At 40.0% G+C, this 20,501-nt stretch overlaps 1 protein-coding gene across 3 annotated transcripts in view; it reads left to right on the forward strand.

Moving 5' to 3' along the window:
* Positions 1–20,501, forward strand: part of RUNX2 (RUNX family transcription factor 2) — a 135,793-nt gene that overhangs the window by 2,513 nt on the left and 112,779 nt on the right. For all 3 annotated transcript variants that reach the window (XM_066251654.1, XM_066251661.1, XM_066251670.1), the window contains exons 2-3: positions 6,409–6,565; positions 12,813–12,917. In XM_066251654.1, coding sequence (XP_066107751.1) covers positions 6,409–6,565; positions 12,813–12,917 — 262 coding nt within the window. The remainder of the gene's footprint in view (positions 1–6,408; positions 6,566–12,812; positions 12,918–20,501) is intronic.

A 20,501-nucleotide genomic window follows, 5' to 3' on the forward strand; every position in this document is an offset into this window, starting at 1 on the left:
TTTGATGGTGTGCCTTCTGTTCTGCTAAACAAGTTTAAGGTATAACTGTTTTGAACTATTCTTATACATTTGTGGCGCTGAGTTGATTTTAAGCATTTGTATTTTGGATAGAAAGGATGTTTTTGGCATACAGATAGAATGAAATTTAGTTTGGCCTAACTCAGATTTTGCTTGTCTTTAGATTTTTGCACCACTGCCCTTTTGAAATTATTTTGAAAAGAAATTGCTTTCTTTGCCATTAATCATACTTATTGTTAATTACAGAATGTTTTTACTTGTAACCAGCAAACAATGCTATAGATAATACATGGCCATACTGAAGTACATATTTAGTTCTTATATTAATCGAAAAGGAAATTGAGTTAACCTAAAACATGAACTCTCAGTGTTTGCCCACCACCATACCTGTGTTTAACAAAACTCAAATGGCAGGTGATAGCTGAGATCCACTTAATATAGAGGTTTTGTCTCTGCTACAAAGAATTTGTAGCTGTTTGGAACTTCAAAATATAGACAACAATTTTTATTTTCATCTGAATATTAGTAACAACAAACTCTTCTTACCTTACTTTTGAGTTATGAACCTGATAGCAGTAGGCTTTCTACACTTTCAATAAAGTCAAATACATCTGAAATGGAGAAATAATAGAAAGAAGTCTCAGTTTTAAAAGTGGTGAGAAGAATTTGGCTTATGATAGAGCCAGGTACCAAGTAAATTATAGTGTTATGGGGTAGATAACATACAGGCAGATAATATTAAAAAAACCCACAGAGACCGAATTGTTGAGAAATCTGTTATTAAAATCAATACAGTATTTATTGAGCCTATATTTTATGTCTGTAATACTGAACTTGCCACTGTAGAGTATCAGAAATGAATTCAATGGACTGTGATATGTTAATTTAAAATAGTGCTTCAGAATGATATTGACAATGTATTGTATTAAGCCATAAATGGTGTGTTAGTGTTGTTCCTCTGATCTCATTTGGGGATTTTACAAGGATACTTAATTTGTTTATACTCAATTTGTAAAAATGCAGAAACAACCAGTATACTTTAAAATATGTAAAGTTGTTTATTAGCATTGTATTTTTAACAAAGTTCTGCAGTTTTGAAATGTTCAGTCCCAGGTGTCAAGGAAATGGAAATAAATATTTTTAACATTTCTTTCAGGTGTATCTCACTGAAAGCTTAAAATAGTTAAGTCATACTATTAGAAGATCCCAGGCCTTTCTGTCCTTGAAATTCTAGTGACAAAAAAATAATTTGCAAATTCGTCTCATTAGTTAATGGTCAGATAGAAATGGTGATAGAGTATGTCAACTCTGCATCCAGTAGCACCCTTGTAGTTAGGGGTCTGTCAGCATTTCCACCATGAAGCCTGGTGTTCGGGGTTCATAACTCAGTTGCTTTAAATAGCTTCAAGCTGAAACACTATGCAGAAATTTTAAGTCCAGATGTATATTTTAAAACTAAAAGTAACACAAGGCTATGTGCTGTTTTAAGTTAGAGAACAGTGAACTATATATTTACCAGTATCATATGTTTTTCTGGCAATGTTAAAACACATTTTTAGATATATGATCTATTACTCATAGTTCATTCTGTATGTTCAATGACAGCTTTCAGTATTTGTCATACGTAGAGTTTCAAAATGATGGAGTGATTTCTATATAAAAATTTTTTGATGTCATTGGCCTATTTTCAGAAACAAGTGTGCAATTAATAAATATTTGACACCAGTGAGTTGTATTTTCCTACATACTTAATATCAGATTTTATGTCTGTGTCTTTTTAAATGTAATTGCACCTAAACAAAAGGAAAGAAGTTATTAAACCTGTTAAAACCTTATAAAGCCTGCTGTGGATTGTTATGCAAAATTATGTAAATCGTAGTAGAAATCAAGTTGTGTAGAGACAGACACATTTTTTGTTACACCTTTAAATACAATAAAATTGTTTCAAGTTAAAAATGTTAGGATCGAATGTATAAAATTTATTACTAAGGTGATTGAAATGAAAACTTTTAGATAAAAAACAAATATTAAAAATCTTTTAGAAAACATATTTGACAAAGAAGTGAAATATTTTGTTATTTTTTTCCTTTGTCATTGCTGTTAGTATCCTTTCAAAAAAATTTCAGAATATCCATTGTTAGATGATCTAAACCAGCTTGAAACATGGCCCATAAATTCCTGGCTTAAATTGAAATAATTTCCATCAATTTTCTTTTTGACATATGTTTTAAAATTTATGAAATGATACTTTATATTTACTTTCTTCTCTACAATTCAATTGCCTGTTCCTAAATTGTAGGTTAAACTTGAAAAATTAACTATAATATTTGTGAGTGTTTTTGTTAGTTTATTTAAAGTTATCTTTTACTATCATAGGATTAAAATTTTTTCTTATTGCAGTTACTTCTTTACCTCTCTTTTTATTTCCAAGAAAGATTTGATCAGATTCTATCTTGAAAAATTATTATATTTCAATTTTCCTGCAAGTACAATGTGCCAAATGATATTGGTCTGTAAGTGTAATTGATTAGTTAAGACTGGACTTCTGTTCATGGAAATGTAATGGGCAATTTTTATTTCCGTATAGTAAGACCACAAAAACAATTTTAAGGGTCTGAGCTAATCCTCCAATGTCCCTTTTTCAGAGTAATTCACAGATTTAATCACAAGGAGTCTCATACAGAATTTCAGTAGCATTTCTAGAGTTAAATATCCTTTATTTTATACAAGCTGCGTATCATGTGATTTAAATGCTAGTTACAGCGAGGTGCGCTAAATAAAGAAACTTCTTGCTCAATTCTGAAATGTCAGGATGTAAAAATTTTTTTCTCTCTCCCATGAAGTTTCTTGAATTTATAGATTTTACGTTTTCAAAATACAGTGAAGTGTAGTTGTTAAGGTTTCCTCACAACTAATTCTTTGCAGAACAGAACTTTTGTATTGGGCAGTGCGGAAACAAATTTTAATGTGTGCTTACTCCTAACTAGTTTAAAGGCGATTTTTGACTGCTCTCTCTCTCTCTCTCTTTCTGCCCCTTAAAATGTTTTCCATTGCTTGGGTTTGGTAGAGATGAAATGTGTAAAAATTTCATGATTCTTTTGGTTTTCTTTTAGATAAACACAGTTGAAAATCTCCAAGGGAAACTTTTAGTTTCAGAGACCTACTTTAAAAAAAAAAAATCAAACATATAATTATGCTTCTGATTGATATAAAGTCAAGTACTCCCTTCTCCCTTTTTTTTTCTCAGAATAACATTAGGCAATATGATTTGGTAGAATATATAGCATGAAAAAACCCCTCACAATATATTTAGCCATTAAAATAGAGTTCAGCCATAACAGGAAAAGTTGTCACTATATTAGTTCAGTTAGCATGTTTTTAATTCAGGCCAAGTTCTAGGCCTCAGAGAAGACTCAGATTTGTGATCACCTATTGGTTTTGTTATTAAATGTAACATGTAAGATATACCAGTGTTTAATATGGTTATTATTATGCTGCTTAAGCAAAGTAAAATGGATTTATGTATTTCACTCTTAAGGATCTTTTCTTTCATATTTTCCCATATTGAATCAATTTTCCTTTTCTTCTAACTAAAAAAAAACCCCATTATGTTAAAAATATGCAGTAAAATAATAATGTCCCAGAGCTCTTGAAAATCTTCACATTGGGGCAAATTTCTTTACTTTTTTTCTGAAACTTAGCCAGACTGGAGTGAAACCCATCAGCAGCCATCCTGTATCTTTCAACAGCAACAGAGGACTTCTCAGGACTTGAAGTGAAGAATTACATATTCAATTGAATCCTTTAAGGATGCTTATAAGTAAAAGCCTATGTTTACCACACAGCAGACATGGAAGAGAAGTTAGCCTCCTTGTCTTACAAAAAGTACATCATTATAATTACACTCTATACTTACAGAGTCTCTTCTCCATTTTACAGGCTTAAAAAAATTATTTCCAATTTATATTGAAAAACTATGGTTCCTGGAGATGAGGTTACTTGTATTAGATTATAGCAGAGGTGGGGAAAAGTGGAGCCTCTTGAGTTCTGTGCATTCGCTCTCTTCTAAACGGTACAGCTTTTCTGCCTTCATTAATCCACTTACTGGTTCCATATTTACTTTGACATAGGAAGCCACACAGCAAGTGTTAAAACACAATATGCTGAGTGTAAAGAATGTCAAACATTCAGATGGATCCTGGCAAAGATTTTTAGTCAATTATTTCAGTATTTTCAAATGCACACATTTTTTGGCATTGTGAATTTGAAAAATCGAAAAGCACATTGTTTGCCATCAGTAGTACAGCTTATGTAGTCAGTAGCCACTTGAGGCACTAGAGCAAGTATGCAGGGAAGAAGTCACGTTCTCAAGGGATTTAGCCATGACCTAGGAGTCTTCTCAGATTGAATAGCGTAAGCGTATACTATGATTAAAGGAAAGATGGCATGATCCCCTCTCCTCTGGAATGGAAAGAGTTGTCAGAAAGCTAGTTTGGAGCAAGGGCAGAGTGCTCCTAGTGGGGGATGCTGACCCAACCTTTAACTGGTTCTCTCTCTTAGTGTTTTTCCAGTAGCATCACAGACTATTGGCTGTGGATGTGATTTTTTTTTTTTTAGCTCTTTCATTTATTTATTTCAAAGATATTTATGAAACACTTACTCTGTGCTGGACACTGTTTTGAGAGTTGGTCATATGGTGCTGAGCGAGACAGATGAATGCCCTTCTCTCTTGTAGTGTCCAATCTCATAAAATCTGGACTCCTGGGAGTGAGTCTCATAACTTTGGGCTAGTATATCAAAAGGAGTAGATACATGATTAATATATGCACATTGAAATAAGGATCATTTGAGTATGGTGAAATGCTGTGGAAATAGATTCTGTAATTTAAGGGTAGCTTTAGGATTTTAAACAAAGTGCTAAAGAGGGGTGGAATTGAAAAAGAGCCTAAGAAAAGTAAGGGTGCTTAAAATATTATTAATACTCCCCCCCCATGGCTGGGGCAGAGCATATAGTGGAATATTGGACTAGGGTTTGTGGGTGGGAGAAACAAGCCCTAAAGTGTAGTTATTTAGTGTCTGTTTTATCCCAGTTTCAGAAATCACAGTTTCCCAAATTGTATTGGGAGTGTGGAATTAAATGCTTACGTTGGCTTGATGGAAATCTTGACAAAGGAGGGAGTAGCAGCAAAAGCAGGAGAAAGAGGAGTGGGATGTTTGGGCAATCACATATGGGTGTGAATGTCAGAGTAGTGGGGTACCTAGCTGGAGTCAATGCTTAGTCACCACAAGGGCATCTGGACGCTGAATGAGGAAGAGATGGAAGTAATCTGAATAGAGGCTCTTGGGAGTTAGTTGAGAGAAAGGACATTATCAAGGGTCGGGATCTTGGTCGTGGATTAAGAATATTGTGCTTTATATGTGACAGCAATGGCTCTGCACCAGCATTCCCTAACCAGGCTCTGTGTTAACAAGAGACACCCATTTGCAAGTTAGCTGACCCTGGTCGAAAGTGTAATCCCCAGCCTTGGAGCAATGAAGAAGATTATTAGCCTCAAACACTGATTATCCTGGGTTCTTCTGACTGAGTTTATCTGCCCAAGGTTGTGTTGAAAGTTAAGGAGGCAGATGTGTCATTTCAAGATGGCGGATGGGACAAAGACAGGGTAGAAGTTTGGCTAAAGGTGTATTTTCTGTATATAACACTCGTTTGTCAGTGATCATTATCAGCCTGTTACATGTCTTTATTCTGCACCTTACAGCTTCTTGATGGCTTTGTATGTTTCACTGGGTCCTACAGCAGAGTGGACATTAGTAATTATTTGCAGTATGATTAAAAGCTGCAGATCTAGCCCAGAATAAGGAGATGAAATAAGGTAGTCTTGGGTACCATGCTGTATTTAGGCTCCCATATAGTCAGGAACTGCAGGCTTTCACCTAAATGTCTTCTCCCACGGAGCTGACTCGACTTTCTCCTTTAGCCTGAGATCAGGATGAGACCACACCTCAGGGCGCTCCTGGCTGCAGACAGGCAGTGCCTTAATATGTACGATGCAATCTGCAGATGGGCGGGCCATCAGCCTTCCTTCTGTGGCATAATTCCTATGGACAACCTCACATGGGGATTTAATAAAAATGTACATGTATTCGGCGAAGAATGCAACAACAAATGAAGGAAACTTCTGCCAACCTTTGCGATGGGTGGACCCAGAAACATTGGTCTGTTTGAAGTGGCATCCTAACATAATGTAGAGGCTTCATTCCTGTCTGCCATGACTGAACTAGAGCACTATAAGTCCTGATAAGACACGTCATCTACAGTGAGAATATATTTTCAGTTTTGAAGCTTTTCTGATGTGCCATTATTGCTGCTGTGTTTCCTGTTTTATGTAGGTGGTAGCCCTCGGAGAGGTACCAGATGGGACTGTGGTTACTGTCATGGCGGGTAACGATGAGAATTATTCTGCTGAGCTCCGAAATGCCTCTGCTGTTATGAAAAACCAAGTAGCAAGGTTCAACGACCTGAGATTTGTGGGCCGGAGCGGACGAGGTAGGTCTCTGACTTTTAATACTGGTAATCGAATAAGCACATTAGGATCCTCTGATGACATGTAGGCTAGTCTGTGTACAAGTCAGCACCCTCTCCTACTCTATAGAATTACTGAAGGTTTGATTTAAATACATCCAGATGAGTTGATTTTTTTTTTCCTGAGTACTCAGGCCTTTTTCATTTGTTTTTATCATATTGAATATTCAGTGTTTTCAGAAGAACTTGTTCCTCATTTCCTTGGTTATGATCATATAAGGTGGAGAGGAGAATAGTTGGGGGTTCAAATGATGAATTATGAAGAGCCAAATAACTAAGTTTAGTGGCAAAGGGGAAAGAAAAAGTAACACATTGATCAGTTTCCTGATAGTATCAGTTTTGCTAGAAGTGGTAGCAAGGACAGCTAGTATTTATATAACGCACTTCACTTAACGTGTTACTTCAATGAGTTAATTTATTCTTTTAGTAAAAATCTGTTTAAAAATCATAGTGGTTTTTTTTGTTTGGTTTTCTTTTTGGGTTTTTTTTTTTTTTTACAGAAGGTGTTTCATTGGAATAAGTGAATGTGTTACTTATGTCAAAATGACTATGTGGAGTTGCCTAGACAGATGAATAATCAGAACTTGAAATATTTCCACATTATTTAAGGGCTTCTGCCATCTGGATTCATATTTCAATATTAGGAATCCTAAAAAAGATCATAAAAAACAAAATAATCCCTTTTAGCGTTTTCATGGCTGTTTTATAAATGGGTCTAATCTTTAAAAAAAAAGTCTCTCTAAAGAAACCAATTTTTGGCTTTATTTACTTATTCTGTAGAGAGACTTTTAATAGTCATTCATGAGAAGTATTATATTCATTTATTTACTTATTGAACCTAATATTTCCATAATAAGAGAGAAAATCGTCCACTTTAGGATTGAGGTGAAATAAATTATAAAGACCTATGGAATTACTCCAGCCCAGGTTTGAACTAGGAAATGAGAAGCATCAATTTTTAAACCATGTTCAGTAATTACTCTTTAGTTTGGATCAGATGTCAAATTATTACCATTGTAAAAACTTGATAAGGGAAATTCAAGTAAGGCTGTTTCCGATGAGTAGTTTTAGTTTACTTTCTAGGAACAGGGCCAAGAAGTTGTACTTTTTAACTTAAAAAAAAAAATGATGCATGCTAATGAGATACTGTCACTGAAAGGTTGTTTGGAATAAAATGAGGTTCAGGGCCTACAGTAGAATCAAAACTGAAGGGGTTATCTCTGCATCAGTTTTAGTTTACGTTCATTAAAAGAGAAAAAGAAACATCCTCTCTCCTTGACTGATTAGGTGTGAAGTGTGTACGTGTGTGCGCTCATTCTTTCTTCCCCCGTCAGTTATTGGTGCAGAACGGCAGCCCAATTCAAGCTTCTCTTTCCTAGTAAGAATCGAGAAGAATTTGAATATGATGATTTACCTGTCTGCTCTGAATTATACCATTCCTCTTAGAGAATATTACTTTGTTTTTAACCAGAGGAATGAATTTTCGTATTTAAAAGATTGGGTACTATATTTTACGTTACAGATTCAAGCTAGTGTTTTCATTTATCTTGCTTTTGTATTCTATAGATGCTGCATAACTTTTCTCTGATCAATTTGAGTAGAAACTATGGCAAAGTGATAGTGTACTTTGTAAACCCTCAACATATTTATTTAAGAAACTTCAAAGAGAAACAAAGGGTGTGCACTGTTTTACTATATTGGCTTTCTGAGTTTTGGCTGGTTTCCCAAATAGCAATTTTTATATTTAAAAAAAAAAAAAAGACAGAGTTAACTGCTTGCAGACTTTTCACGCATGGAAGATGAAGAAAGCTTCTTTTGATGAAGTGTAATTATGTCCAAACAGAGCTGACCCCCTCCCCCTATATTTCTTATGATCTTAACTGAAGAAAGTAGGATTTTTCCTTTGAAGCAGCCGGGACTTGGTGAGGATCTGAACTGCTACAGTCTGCTGCCAGAGGCAGGATGGAGAAATTGGTCCAGACTTGTCTTCGAGACTTAGATTGGGGGTGGGAGGGGGGGGGAGGCGGGTGAAGAGAGAAAGAAAAATTGATTTATCACTAATAATAGACTTTTATATCACTCCGTTAACATTCTATGAAAGAAAACAGGAACACCGGCTGAAATGAAGAGTGAAATAAGGGCAGAGAACACTGATAAGAGCCATCACTCTGAAAAAAAAAAAAAAAGGGTCAGTTTTTCCGTGGCAGGAAACCCTTTAAGCTGCCTGTGTACCTGACCTGCTTTCTAACAGACTCTTTCTAGCTTCCTCTTCAATTTTCACACTTCTACATTTCTCTGAAGTTATCCAGTCTGGATCCACCGCTGCTACTGCTGTATTTCCCCCCCAGCTATGTAAATCTATTTTCAGTAGCATTGAAAAGATGACACCGTGTTCCTCAAATTATTACAGCTTTTCTTTCCACTGACAAATAGAAACTCTCAGAAATGAAAAACACTTCTGGATTTATTGAGGAGTTGTGTCCCCACTTACTTGGGCTTTCCGGGTTAGCTAATGACCCCAAGTTTTCGAGGTGCCTTGGAATAAAAGTAGAGCATCAGTGAAACTTGCATGAAGCTAGGAGTGGTTTATGGGTTTTAAATATCTTTTCCTTTTCCAGCTTTTATCTATATATATAAAAGCTTTTATATATATGTATAGGTAGATAGATTGCTTTTTAGAGAGACAGAGAGAGGAATGCAGAGAGAAGGTGGGGAAGCATTCACTTGTCCCATTTACTTGTGCCTTAGTTGTGCATTCACTGGCTGCGTCTCATATGTGCCCTGATCGGGAATCGAACCTGCAACCTTGTTGTTTCAGGATCACGCTCTAACCAACTGAGCTAACCCGGGAGGGTTAGCTTTTGTATTTTAAATGGAAGAATTTAAAATGACTTTGGTCCTTACGTTTTTTTGGTGTGCTTCCTCACATTTGATATCAATTATGCTACTTTTAATTTATAAACATTTTTAAGTACCTACAGTATACAGAGCAAGGGACTTTGCCAAGTTAGGATACAATCCCTGTTTACAGTCTGAGCCCTCCTGACTATTCCTGACAACCCTTCAGGTAAGGTTGGAAATGTCTTTTAAAGGCAATTCCTATGTTATCTTAGAAAATATATATTTCTTGAGGACATATGCACTATTAGTTCTTAGATGAAGCTATGAATGATACAGTTGTCTAATGAGTGATAGCTTTCTTCGTAATAGCCTGCGTTTTTAAGTAGGAGTCTTAATTTTTATCACTTATTGAAAGTGATTAAAAAAGGGATTTGGGAAAAGTTGTTTTGTTTTTTTAATTTAAGGAAATCGTAAATACTCACATAAACATTTGACTTAGGAAATGAGTTATTATTTATAAGGTGAAAACTAATTACCTAGTTGGATGATAGTTTCTGGAACATGACATTCATGTTCCTTCTGAAGGGGCAATAAGACATGGAAAGAAACTCCTTGATTTTTGTTGTAGTTGTTAAAGTACATGTGGATTCATAGGTTTTGATTTTAGAAGATTATTGTTATAATTAAATACTTATTTCCTCCCAAAGGAGCCACTTCTTTTAAAAAGAAGTGTTATGGAAAACTGGTTCCACTTTGAACACTTGGACGCTTTATACTTACAGGGTGAATTCTGTATTTGACTTTTGTCCCCACATGAGGCGTTTCTCTGACTTTGGGATAAGCATCCTGGCTTTTACTATCTTAAGTTGTGAAAGTCTCAAATAGGAATATCCTCAGAACCAGTTTAGATACATTCATGGACAGTAGCTCTGGCAGATTATTTACAGACATTAAAGACAATTGGGGTACATGCATCTTTGATTTATTAAGATTAGCCATAGGCCCTGGCTGGGTTGTTCAATGGATAGGGTGTCCTCCCAGTGCACTGAGGTCCATGGGTTCGATCTCGGTCAGGGAGCATAGGAAAAGCAATCAATGAGTGCACAACTAAATGGAACAACTAAGTAGAATGATGAGTTGGTGCTTCTCTCTCTGTCTCTCGCGCTCTCTCTCTTCCCCTAACCTCTCCCACACCTCAAATCAATGGGAAAAAACAAAAAAGAATAGCCATGGATGACACATACCTTCTAAGCACTGCCCTTTGAGCCATTGTTAGAAATGCAATTCTGGCTCATGACTAGAATGGTAACTTTTTATGGTTTCGTTTAAATTAACTTTCAACCTAGGGATTCTGCCTCTTCACTCCTCCAGACAGATCCTTCTATTGTTTTGAGGTCCTGACCTGGATCCAGTGGCCACCTATTCAACTTTCTAATCTCCATTTCTGGTGGACTTTAACTTTCCTGTAATTAGTTTCGACTTCTGGTTGCCTTATTCTTCTGGTTAGTTTTCATGTATATAATAAATCTTGTTCTCTAATGAGATAATTAAATTACTTACATCCATGCAGCATCCAGTATATAATAATGAACTATGATATAATAATGACACTTTAAGAATAGGTGCTTTCATCATCTTAGCCAGGATACTGTGTTAGTAGATTTATATTTACTGTTTCTTGCTCTTATAGAGCATATTGAGACACATGCTGAACAAAATGGTCCATGAATTTTTTTTTTTTAAGTGTTCTCTGGCAGTATTAAAAAGAAGAGCATTCATTTTAGGGTCTGTCGAACTGGGTTCAGATCCTGGTTTCTTCCCTTTATTAGCTGTGTGGATAAATTACTAAGCCTCTCTGGATTTGAGTTTCTTTCTATGTGAAATGGAGGCGATAAACCTAACTGGAAAGGATCAAACTGGCCACACTCAGTAAGTTTCTAATCAATATTCATCTTCCCACTCTTTGCATTTCTGTTTTCTTTCCTTCTTTTTCTTTTTCTTTTTTTTTCCTCTTGGGTACAGAAAAGTATAGCCAAAGAGACTTAAAAACTATACTGAGTAACAAATGATGTGTGTCTTAAACATATTTTAGGAACTTACATGGTCTGGCTTGAAAAGAAGCCCCATTCACTAGACTTGACAGTCAAAGAGCTGTTCCACATTAAGCCTTGTATATAACCTGTTCTGTATTAAGCTTTGAAAAAGATTGCATTAAACTTTGCATCGATACATATTGTTTAAGATTTGTGTTTTGATTTAATACCCTCAGCTTTCAGTAAAGAGAAAAACAGTCTCCGACCCAAAAAACAAAGCAAAACAAAATGAGCTTTTTAAAGGTCTGTTGCAGGAGCCGGCTCAAGGAATGCTCTGGCCTGAGATTGCTGAATGTTTTATTGAGTCACTGTTTCACGCCCACCTTTTCCTGTCTTGTAACAGTTTGCAGTTTTGACTATCTGACATGACTAACCGTTGCAAATCTAACTGATTACAACTGTCAGTGAGTCTGTGTAACAGGGTCTGGTATCTTCTTCTGGAGAAAGAAAGAAATCCTCATCTGCTACCAAACTTTTCCCTGTCTCCCCCCCTCACCCCCAAACCTCTATTCGTGGCTTTTAGCTCATTAATTAGAAACATCAGACGTAGTATTTTCATGAGGCACACCCTCTGCTAAAAGCAGAAATTCATATTTATATGATTTTAGCAAAAAATAAGTCACTTGCAGGGAGTTATTTCAAGATTTGTATGTTAGGAAAGGGGTGGGCAGGGAGGACAGAAATCTTTGTTCCAGTAATGATGAAATCATCATACCACAGGCACATTAAGGTCTGGACAGGAGACACTGGCTCCTGTTAAAATGATTCCCATAAGAACCTTCTTCTTTCATCTTCTCATTGTAGTGCAGTTAAGCAAATGAAATGCTAAAGCCATGTGAAGTAAATAACATAATCAACAGTGATTTACTATTGTTCTCTCATGGGGTCGTGACCTCACCCTAAATAAAGACTTCTAAAATTGTCTGTGCTTGGATGCATTCCTGATGTTGGAGAAAACTCAAAGGCGGAGAACCCTCCTCAAATGGACCAGGGGTTCTGTGTCCATTACCACTAGAGCTACCGAGCAGCATTTTTTGTTTAATTGGACCCTCCTTGTATAGTACTGTGGTGATGATCTTAACACTTCAGTGAGTTTAGTGACTTCCTATAGTAGCCTTCGGAGGGATTCTAATTTAGAATATGGAGTCCTGACTCATGTCTTTGTTTCATTACCTCCTCAGAGATGCTTAAATGAAGAGTGGATGTCTATGCTGTTGTATTGTCCTCCGTATTCTCTTTTTATATTCACTATGGATTATCCTCTTTTACATCTGCAGGCAAGAGTTTCACCTTGACCATAACTGTCTTCACAAATCCTCCCCAAGTAGCCACCTATCACAGAGCTATTAAAGTTACAGTGGATGGACCCCGGGAACCCAGAAGTAAGTGCTTGCCTTCCTATTGGAAATGGTAATAGAGTTTGCAGAGACCCTATGAGGTATTTATCCCAAATAAGTCAGTGCTACTTTCATGTAAGTCGTTTCTTTGCAAAGTTTGCTGTCTGCGTATATTTTTAATGAGGGACAGTTAGTACAACTTCACAGTTAGTAGGAAATAAAATGACACTGTTAACCTTTGCACAGAATTGCTAAGGGTTACATAACTTTGGGAAATGGGTGAATAATTATTCGGTTACTGTAACTATTTTCTAAGAAATTCTGCTCATCCACTGTACACAATAGACAGGGTGGAACAGACCTACTAGAGCTGAGGAAGAAAACAATAAACTGAAAACTCTTGAGCTTAGTCAAAAAGCATTTGCGTGTTTCCCATGGTCTAAGAATGTGTTTTAACTTTTTACCTCGCCCACTCAATTCCCTTTATAAAGAGCACACTGCTTAATTACAAAGAATTTATTTGCAAATGATAACTTGCTTGATTGTTACAACACTGTTGTTTGGTCATGTTCTAGTAATTGTTATAGATAGTTTCTTTTAACATGGAGAGTCAAACTGGGTTTAAACCCACCGCGGTTTATTTGCCTGTCTGGACATCTAGAAGCTTTAACCGGCACTGGTTTAAGAAAGTGCACATAATCTGTTTGGGCTAATACACATTTTCCTTCTAAATCTAAATTGAAACAGGGTTGGTTCCCCCTCCCCCAAAACTGAGTTGAACAGACCTGGCATAGCAGCATTTAAATGTATTTGGAGACGACAAATTATTTGCTATCTACAACATTAAAAATTCTGTACCAATGGAAACACTCTTTAGAACTCTGCTTTTGATTGATGAGTGAATCCTTTGGCTACATAGCCCTTGTGTGAAGAGTTAATTTGGTTTGTGGTGGGGGTGCAGCTGGCAGAAATATTTGTTACATAATGATACACCTGCCTAGACAGTGAGAGTGGCATAGCCTTTCTTCCCGGAAAACTGAAAGAAAAGGAAGGGCTGGTGGAGTTTTGCCTCTTCCCCAGCGACAGGTCTTCTAGCAGTGGGAACACACGGTGCTCTCCGCTCCCTTCTCGGCTGTCTCTTTTCACCAAGGCAGGCTGCTTGCCTGAACTAGGGAGGTTTCCTGTCTCAGAAGCCGGTCTTTGAGGTTTTTCTTTTCTCCTTTCATGTGTGTGGCGCTCTTCCAGGTTCACAAAGTCGGGTCAGCGCTGGCCGTGTCTGTCGTGTTTGCGATTGTCCCGGCAGGCTGTCGTAGGCACACGCACGTCTCCGTTTGCACCCGGTCGCCCTCCGCGAAGGCCAGTGGTTATGCGGCGCAGGTGAACAGAACAGAGCAGGGTTGTCTCGCCAGGTGTGGGCTGTTACCGGACTTTCCGGGATTGCCATAAGGATGATGCTTTTTGGTGGAGGACGCCTTCTAAACATTTTATCTCATTAACCCTTGGCTTCCTGAAAAGGCAGGGCCATCCATTTTAGTAAGGCATAAAGCAGGATAGTAGTCTTTTAACTTTTAGCCCTAATACTTATCTTTTAAAGTTTCCTGCCGATCACAGCTGCTTTTCTCGGGTCTTGGAAAGACTGTGTGTGTGTGTGTGTGTGTGTGTGCGCGCGCGTGTGCAAACGCGTGTGTGTTCATCCACTCAAGAGTCGGTGCTGAAAATCTGATGATTGGAGGAGGAAATGGGGAAGGGTGTGTGTGGTCCCCTTCTGAAAGATGTGCCAAAAGGTACCTTTGGGAAACTCACTTTCCCTTTCAAGGGAGGATAACATGACTTGGTTCCAAAGAGGGTGTTGGCGGAATTGATTCCTCGATAGGCTCGCTGCCCTGCCAGGGCGAGGTGCCCTGAAAGCAGGGAGCGTTAGGGGTCGCAGGGGTGGGTGGGGCGAGTGACCTGAGTTCAAGCTGTGGGTGGTGCTGCTGAGGGTGCGGAGGGTGCCAGGAGGAAGCAGATACAGATCTTGAGTGGCAGACCACCGAGTAACGTTTCTCGAGAGCCAAAAATATCTGTGAAAACGGAGTGTCATTTCTGTGATATCGTGAGGTGACGCGGTGTTGTCTGGCTAGAAGGATAGGTCTGGCGTCAGTGACGTCTCGCTCCGACAGCCTGGACTCTGTGCTGGCTGAGTCCCTTCTGTCCCGCTCTGGGCCATCCTGGGCACTTCACGTTTGGAGTCTCGCGTGCTTCTCAGTATTGTCCTTCCAGCCAATAGTGGTGGCTGTGTTTCAATTAAACTTTATTTACAAAACCAGGTGGTGGGATGGATTTGGCACACAAGTTGTAGTTTGTCGGCTCTTGCTCTAGACCAGCGATTATCAACCAGTGTTTCCCAAGAGGCACACTGGTGTGCCGCAAGAATTTTTAAAACATGCGATACCTGACTGTTTAGTCAGGGGCACTGACCTCTTTTCCCTTAGATTGTCAAATAAAACATGACAACAGCCATCTGGTGTGAATGAATCAAAATCATACTTTTTTTTTTTGTTAGATCGGCAAAAAATATGATATATTTTTTGGTGTGCCACAGAATTTTAGTAATTAGTTTATGTGTGCCATGGGATTTAAAGGGTTGAAAATCACTGCTCTAGATTTCAAAAAGCTTATTTTATTGACCATTAACAGAGAAGAGCTTTAGTAAAAAGGCTTTCCTGCGGGGAGGAAAGAAAGACAATTTATGCAATTGTTTTAGCTTCCTCACCCACAAAATGATAATTAAGGAGCGATTGTTAGAGAAGTAGCGTACATCTGTTTATTACTGTAATGGTTTGAAGATGAGGGTTATGTACTGTTGATGCCTGTTAAGGAATTTCGCTCCTTCCTCTAAAGGTCAGAGTAGATATTGAAGAGACTATTTTTGGTAGCCCAGCCATCTGAACAAGGACAAGTTCTGGGTTAACTGTCCGGGTTTGTGTTCAACAAAGCATAGTGACTAAGGGTGTGGGCTTTGGTGTCAATCTGTTTGGATTGGAACCCCGGCCCCACTTACTAGTTGTATGGTGGTAGGCAAGTTACCTCACTTCTCCTGGCCTCAGTTTGCTCGTCTGTTCAAGTGAGGTTATAATAGCAACAGCATCTTTTTCATCTCATTGCTGCAAAGACAGTGAATGCTGTGAGGCGTGTAAATTGCATAGCGCAGGGGCCATTCTGTACTAGGTGCTCATTAAGCGTTAGCTTTTATTATAGCAATTTCCTTCAGTGTCAGAAGTCTGTTGTACATTTTGCTTATATTATAGTATGCTTCCAGGAAATAGATACCATCTAGATTCTGTTCTCCAGTGAATTATTTTTTTTTATTTCCTTGCAGATGGCTTTACTAATTTCTGCTCATTAGTAGATGACACTAATAAGTGTTATAAATTGTGTCTTGAGCGGGTATGTGTGCTGTCTGTAGACGGCTGTGCAGCACTGAGGATAAACAGAACTTTGTTTGCAGCCAAGAAAAGTCCAAGAGAGGATGCTTCGGCCCTAGCGCTCCCTCTGAGGCCCTGCTTATCAACACATCTGCCAAAGCTTGCTTTTCACTCAAAAATCAGAAAGGTTTTCTCCTTCTACGTTTTCTGTCTCTGGCAGCTGAACCGGCGTGTCACATCACAAACAACTTCTCTTCTTAATATACACATCTGGCGTTGGCAGTTGGACTAACTTCATAAGAGCACATGATCATCACTCATTACAAGATTAAAAAGTACCCCATGGCATCATTGATGTTTTCTAACTTTGATCTTTTGCAGTTGTGATTCATCTCAGTTATAAAACTTCCCTTTAAAGAAACATAGCCGATGACTTATTAGAACCTTCATCTTAAGTAGCGTAAACATGAAAACGGTGCACATCTTTACAAAATGCCATTTATTTTCTTTGCCAGCTTATCATTTTAAGACATGACATCATACTTAAGATCCCAAATTTGTAAGTCTTGTGTTCAGGCAGGGTGTTTTGACCTTCTGTTGGCAAGTTAGCTCCGAGGACCGACCGCCGTCTGCGCGCCAGGCGGAGGAGTCGGAGTCGGTGTAGCCGCCGCAGCAGCAGTAATGCGTTTGGATACCTGACTCTTTTAAAACATCAGTTCCCATTAGGATCCTTTGTTCCGTGTATGTGCTCGGTTCCAACTGCCGTCTGATTGAAAGAATTTCTACAGGAAGGTGAAAGCTTGGTTAGCAATTGCCGTGCTCGGTGGGAGTGGTCCCGAGTCAGGGAGGAGGGCGGAAGGGAAAGGCGTGGCTGGCTGTGCCGAGGGTGGGCGAGGAAGCCGCATTTCACAGCCAGAACCCTTCTCGTTCGCCTGCCGCTTTTTCTGTGACCTGTGGCTAATGAACAAACCTCCCCCAAACGCAGTGGGTTGGAACAACAACCAGTTTATCAGTTCTCACGACGGCGTGGGTTGGCCGGGGTTCATCCGGATGGGTGGGTGTCCCGCGGCCCTGCTTGGGGTCTTTCCTGAGGCAGAGCAAAGGTGGTGGCTGAGGCTGGAACAGGCGCGATGACTTCATTTGTATGCCTAGGGCCTTGGTGGGGTGACTGCGAGGTGAAGCTTGCTGGGATGATGGGACAGCGGAGTCTTTCTCTCTTTCCCTGGAGTCCACCTGCAGCCTTTTCCTCTCCACGCGGCCTCTTCGCCTGGTCTCTCCATGAGGTCTTCCCAGCAGCACCTGACTTCTTACACGGCAGCTCAGGGCTCCCTAAGGTGCAGAAGTGGGGGGCGCTTAGGCCTCCCTGAGCCTTCTGTGTCTCAGAACTGTCATAGCATTATTTCTGTCATGTTCTGGTTAAAGCAAGAGACAGGTGCAGCCTAGGAGAAGAAACCCAGAAAGATACCAATGATGGGGCAGAGCTTCCTTGGATCATCAATATCATCAACTTCTATACATGTTTGGATGGCAAATGTCATTGATGCAGCAGGAGAAATAATTTTTTTGAGGTCTTGTTCTCTGAAAGGTGTTTTGACATTTTTTTTCCTTTTCCTTAAGTGAGGAGTGGGTAGGCAGAGAGTCAGACTCCCGCATGCGCCCCCACCAGGATCCACCCGGCAAGCCCCCTACCAGGAGATGCTCTGCCTCTCAGGCAACTGAGCTGTTTTAGTGCCTGAGGCAGAGGCCGCCCATGGAGTCATCCTCAGTGCCTGGGCCAACTTGCTCTAGTAGAGCCATGGCTGCAGGAGAAGAGAGAGCTAGAGAGAGAGAAAAGGGAGAAAGGGAAGGTTGGAAAAGCAGATGGTCGCTTCTCCTCTGTGCTCTGACTGGGAATCAAACCTGGGACATCCACATGCTGGGCCAATGCTCTACCACTGAGCCAACCAGCCAGGGCCTGAAAGGTCTCTTGACTTTTTAAGCTGGGGGACATTTGAAGTCTACAGGGTACTACAAGTAGCTTCATTCTGAACTGAACAGATTTGGTACTTACCAGAGGAATTAAAACTGGGTGTTACTTTGTGGTGCCTGGTATCAGCAGGTCAGCATCAAGCTGAGCCAGATCAGTACTTGTATGAGAGGAGAATATTAGATATTTGAGGTTATAAGCCCTGCCTGGCAACGTAGAAAGCGTACCACAGAAGTATCTTACGAATCCTTGAGTGGACAAGCCTGAGATTTTATACTTCATATCACCCAGCTTTGAAAATCCTCACCTGCCAGCACACCTGCAGCCTGGATACCTGACACACATGAATGAGTTTCTGAGAGGTTTTTCGTGTCTTAGGCCCCAGGGAAGTAAATCATGGTTACTCTGAGGGGGCGACCAGAGCCAACATCTGTAGACTTAACTGCTGGGCTAGTGCTAGCGCTGCTTCCTCATTGACCAGCTAACTGTTCTGGCCTGGTGGGAGACCTGTGACCTGGCTTTCCCAGTGACCTGGCTCCTTTCCTACAGGCTCCGAGTACATGGCCACAGCACCGCTCTGCTTGGCCCCGTCTGTGGCTTCAGTAGGGGCCGGCACTTAGGTGAGTGGGGAGTGGTCTGGAAGCGCATGGCAATGTCTGTGTGGTTAGGACTGTCTCCGCACCCTGCTTCCCTCGGCTTGTCAGCTCCAGATCCTGCCGGCGAACTGTTTTGCTGTTTGCTTCTCTCTACCTGTGCCCAATTTATCAACAGGTACTTTTCTTTTTTCTTCTTCTTCTTCTTCTTCTTTTTTTTTTTTTTTTGAGATAGGCAAGAAGAGAGAGACAGGAACATGGAGCTGCTCCTGTAGGTGTCCTGACTGGGGAATCGAACCAGCAACCTCCATGCTCCAGAACAACACTCCAACTGACTGAGCCATCTGGCCAGGGCTTAATTAATTAATTAATTAATTTTCTCCTTCTTCTTTCTTCTTTCTTCTTTCTTCTTTTTCCCTCAGAAAGACAGATAGAGGAAGGGAGAGAGGGGAGGGGTGGAGGAAAGCATTCATTTGTTGTTTCTCTCAGTCGTGCACTCATTGGTTGCTTCCCAGGTGTGCAGGGGGTAAAGGGGATCCAACCTGCAACCTTGTTCCTGGACGATGCTCTTCGTCGACTGAGCTAACCAGCCAGGGCCGTTTTTTATTCTTTAGAGAACATTTTATTCTTCCATATTCTTGAGACACTTCTGACTCCAGAAATTTTACTTTATAAACTTGAAGTAGCAGACTTAACCTATCGGGGAGGTCTGGACTGAGCATCATTTCATTTTCCCCTCGTGCTGCTGCTCCCACTTCTGAGACTGTTTTCCAGCCGGGTAACGGGTGGGGAGAATGGAGGGCTAGGCACTTTCTCTTTCTCATTCTGGACGATGTCAGCGACAGCTCGCTCTCATTCTCCACTACTTTTCATCCCAGTTGGGTGAAGGGGGAGCTCTGCGTGGTGGCTGGCTGCTTAGTTTATCCATGGTGGATGCATGTTTAGAGATTGGTCTAAAGAGAATGCATATAAGAGAAGGTAGGGAACATCTAAAATGTGTCAGATGGACCTGTGGTGGTGCAGTGGATAAAATTTCAACCTAGAACGCTGAGGTCGTCGGTTCGAAACCCTGGGCTTGCCTGGTCAAGGCACATATGGGAGTTGATGCTTCCCACTCCTCCCCCCTTCTCTCTCTCTCTCTCTCTCTCTTTCTCCCCTCTCCCCTCTCCCCTCTCTAAAGTGAATGAATGAATGAATAAAATTAAAATGTGTTAGATGGAGGGATACCAGAAGAGCATTTTTAAGGCAATTTGATACTTCTGGACACAGTTCCTGCATTCACTTTCTGGCTGTCTGTGAAGACGGTTGGCGAAAACCTTGATAGGTCCCACACCTTCCTCCTGATGCCACCGGCCTAAATTTCCTCCTCCGAGCCAAGCCCTGGAAAAGCCCTGACCTGCTTGACCTGCAGACTTTCCCTGGTTTCTTCACTGCCTCTGTGCCCAAGGAAGGGACACTGTGGGGGAAGCGCCATAGTTTGATATTTACAAGTCAGCCGATGGAAGCGGCAGTTGGATTGTCATAGATATGAATCATTTCATCACTAGGATATAAAACATTGCTGAAAATCTTTGACTTAAGAGGATAATATCAGTTAAAAATAAAAACTGTTCCCCTTTTCCCTTTCTTTACCAAGAAGGGGGTCAGAAGCTCTGGCGGAGGC

This window comes from Saccopteryx bilineata, chromosome 1, assembly GCF_036850765.1.
Source record: "Saccopteryx bilineata isolate mSacBil1 chromosome 1, mSacBil1_pri_phased_curated, whole genome shotgun sequence".
Classification (NCBI taxonomy): domain Eukaryota; kingdom Metazoa; phylum Chordata; class Mammalia; order Chiroptera; family Emballonuridae; genus Saccopteryx; species Saccopteryx bilineata.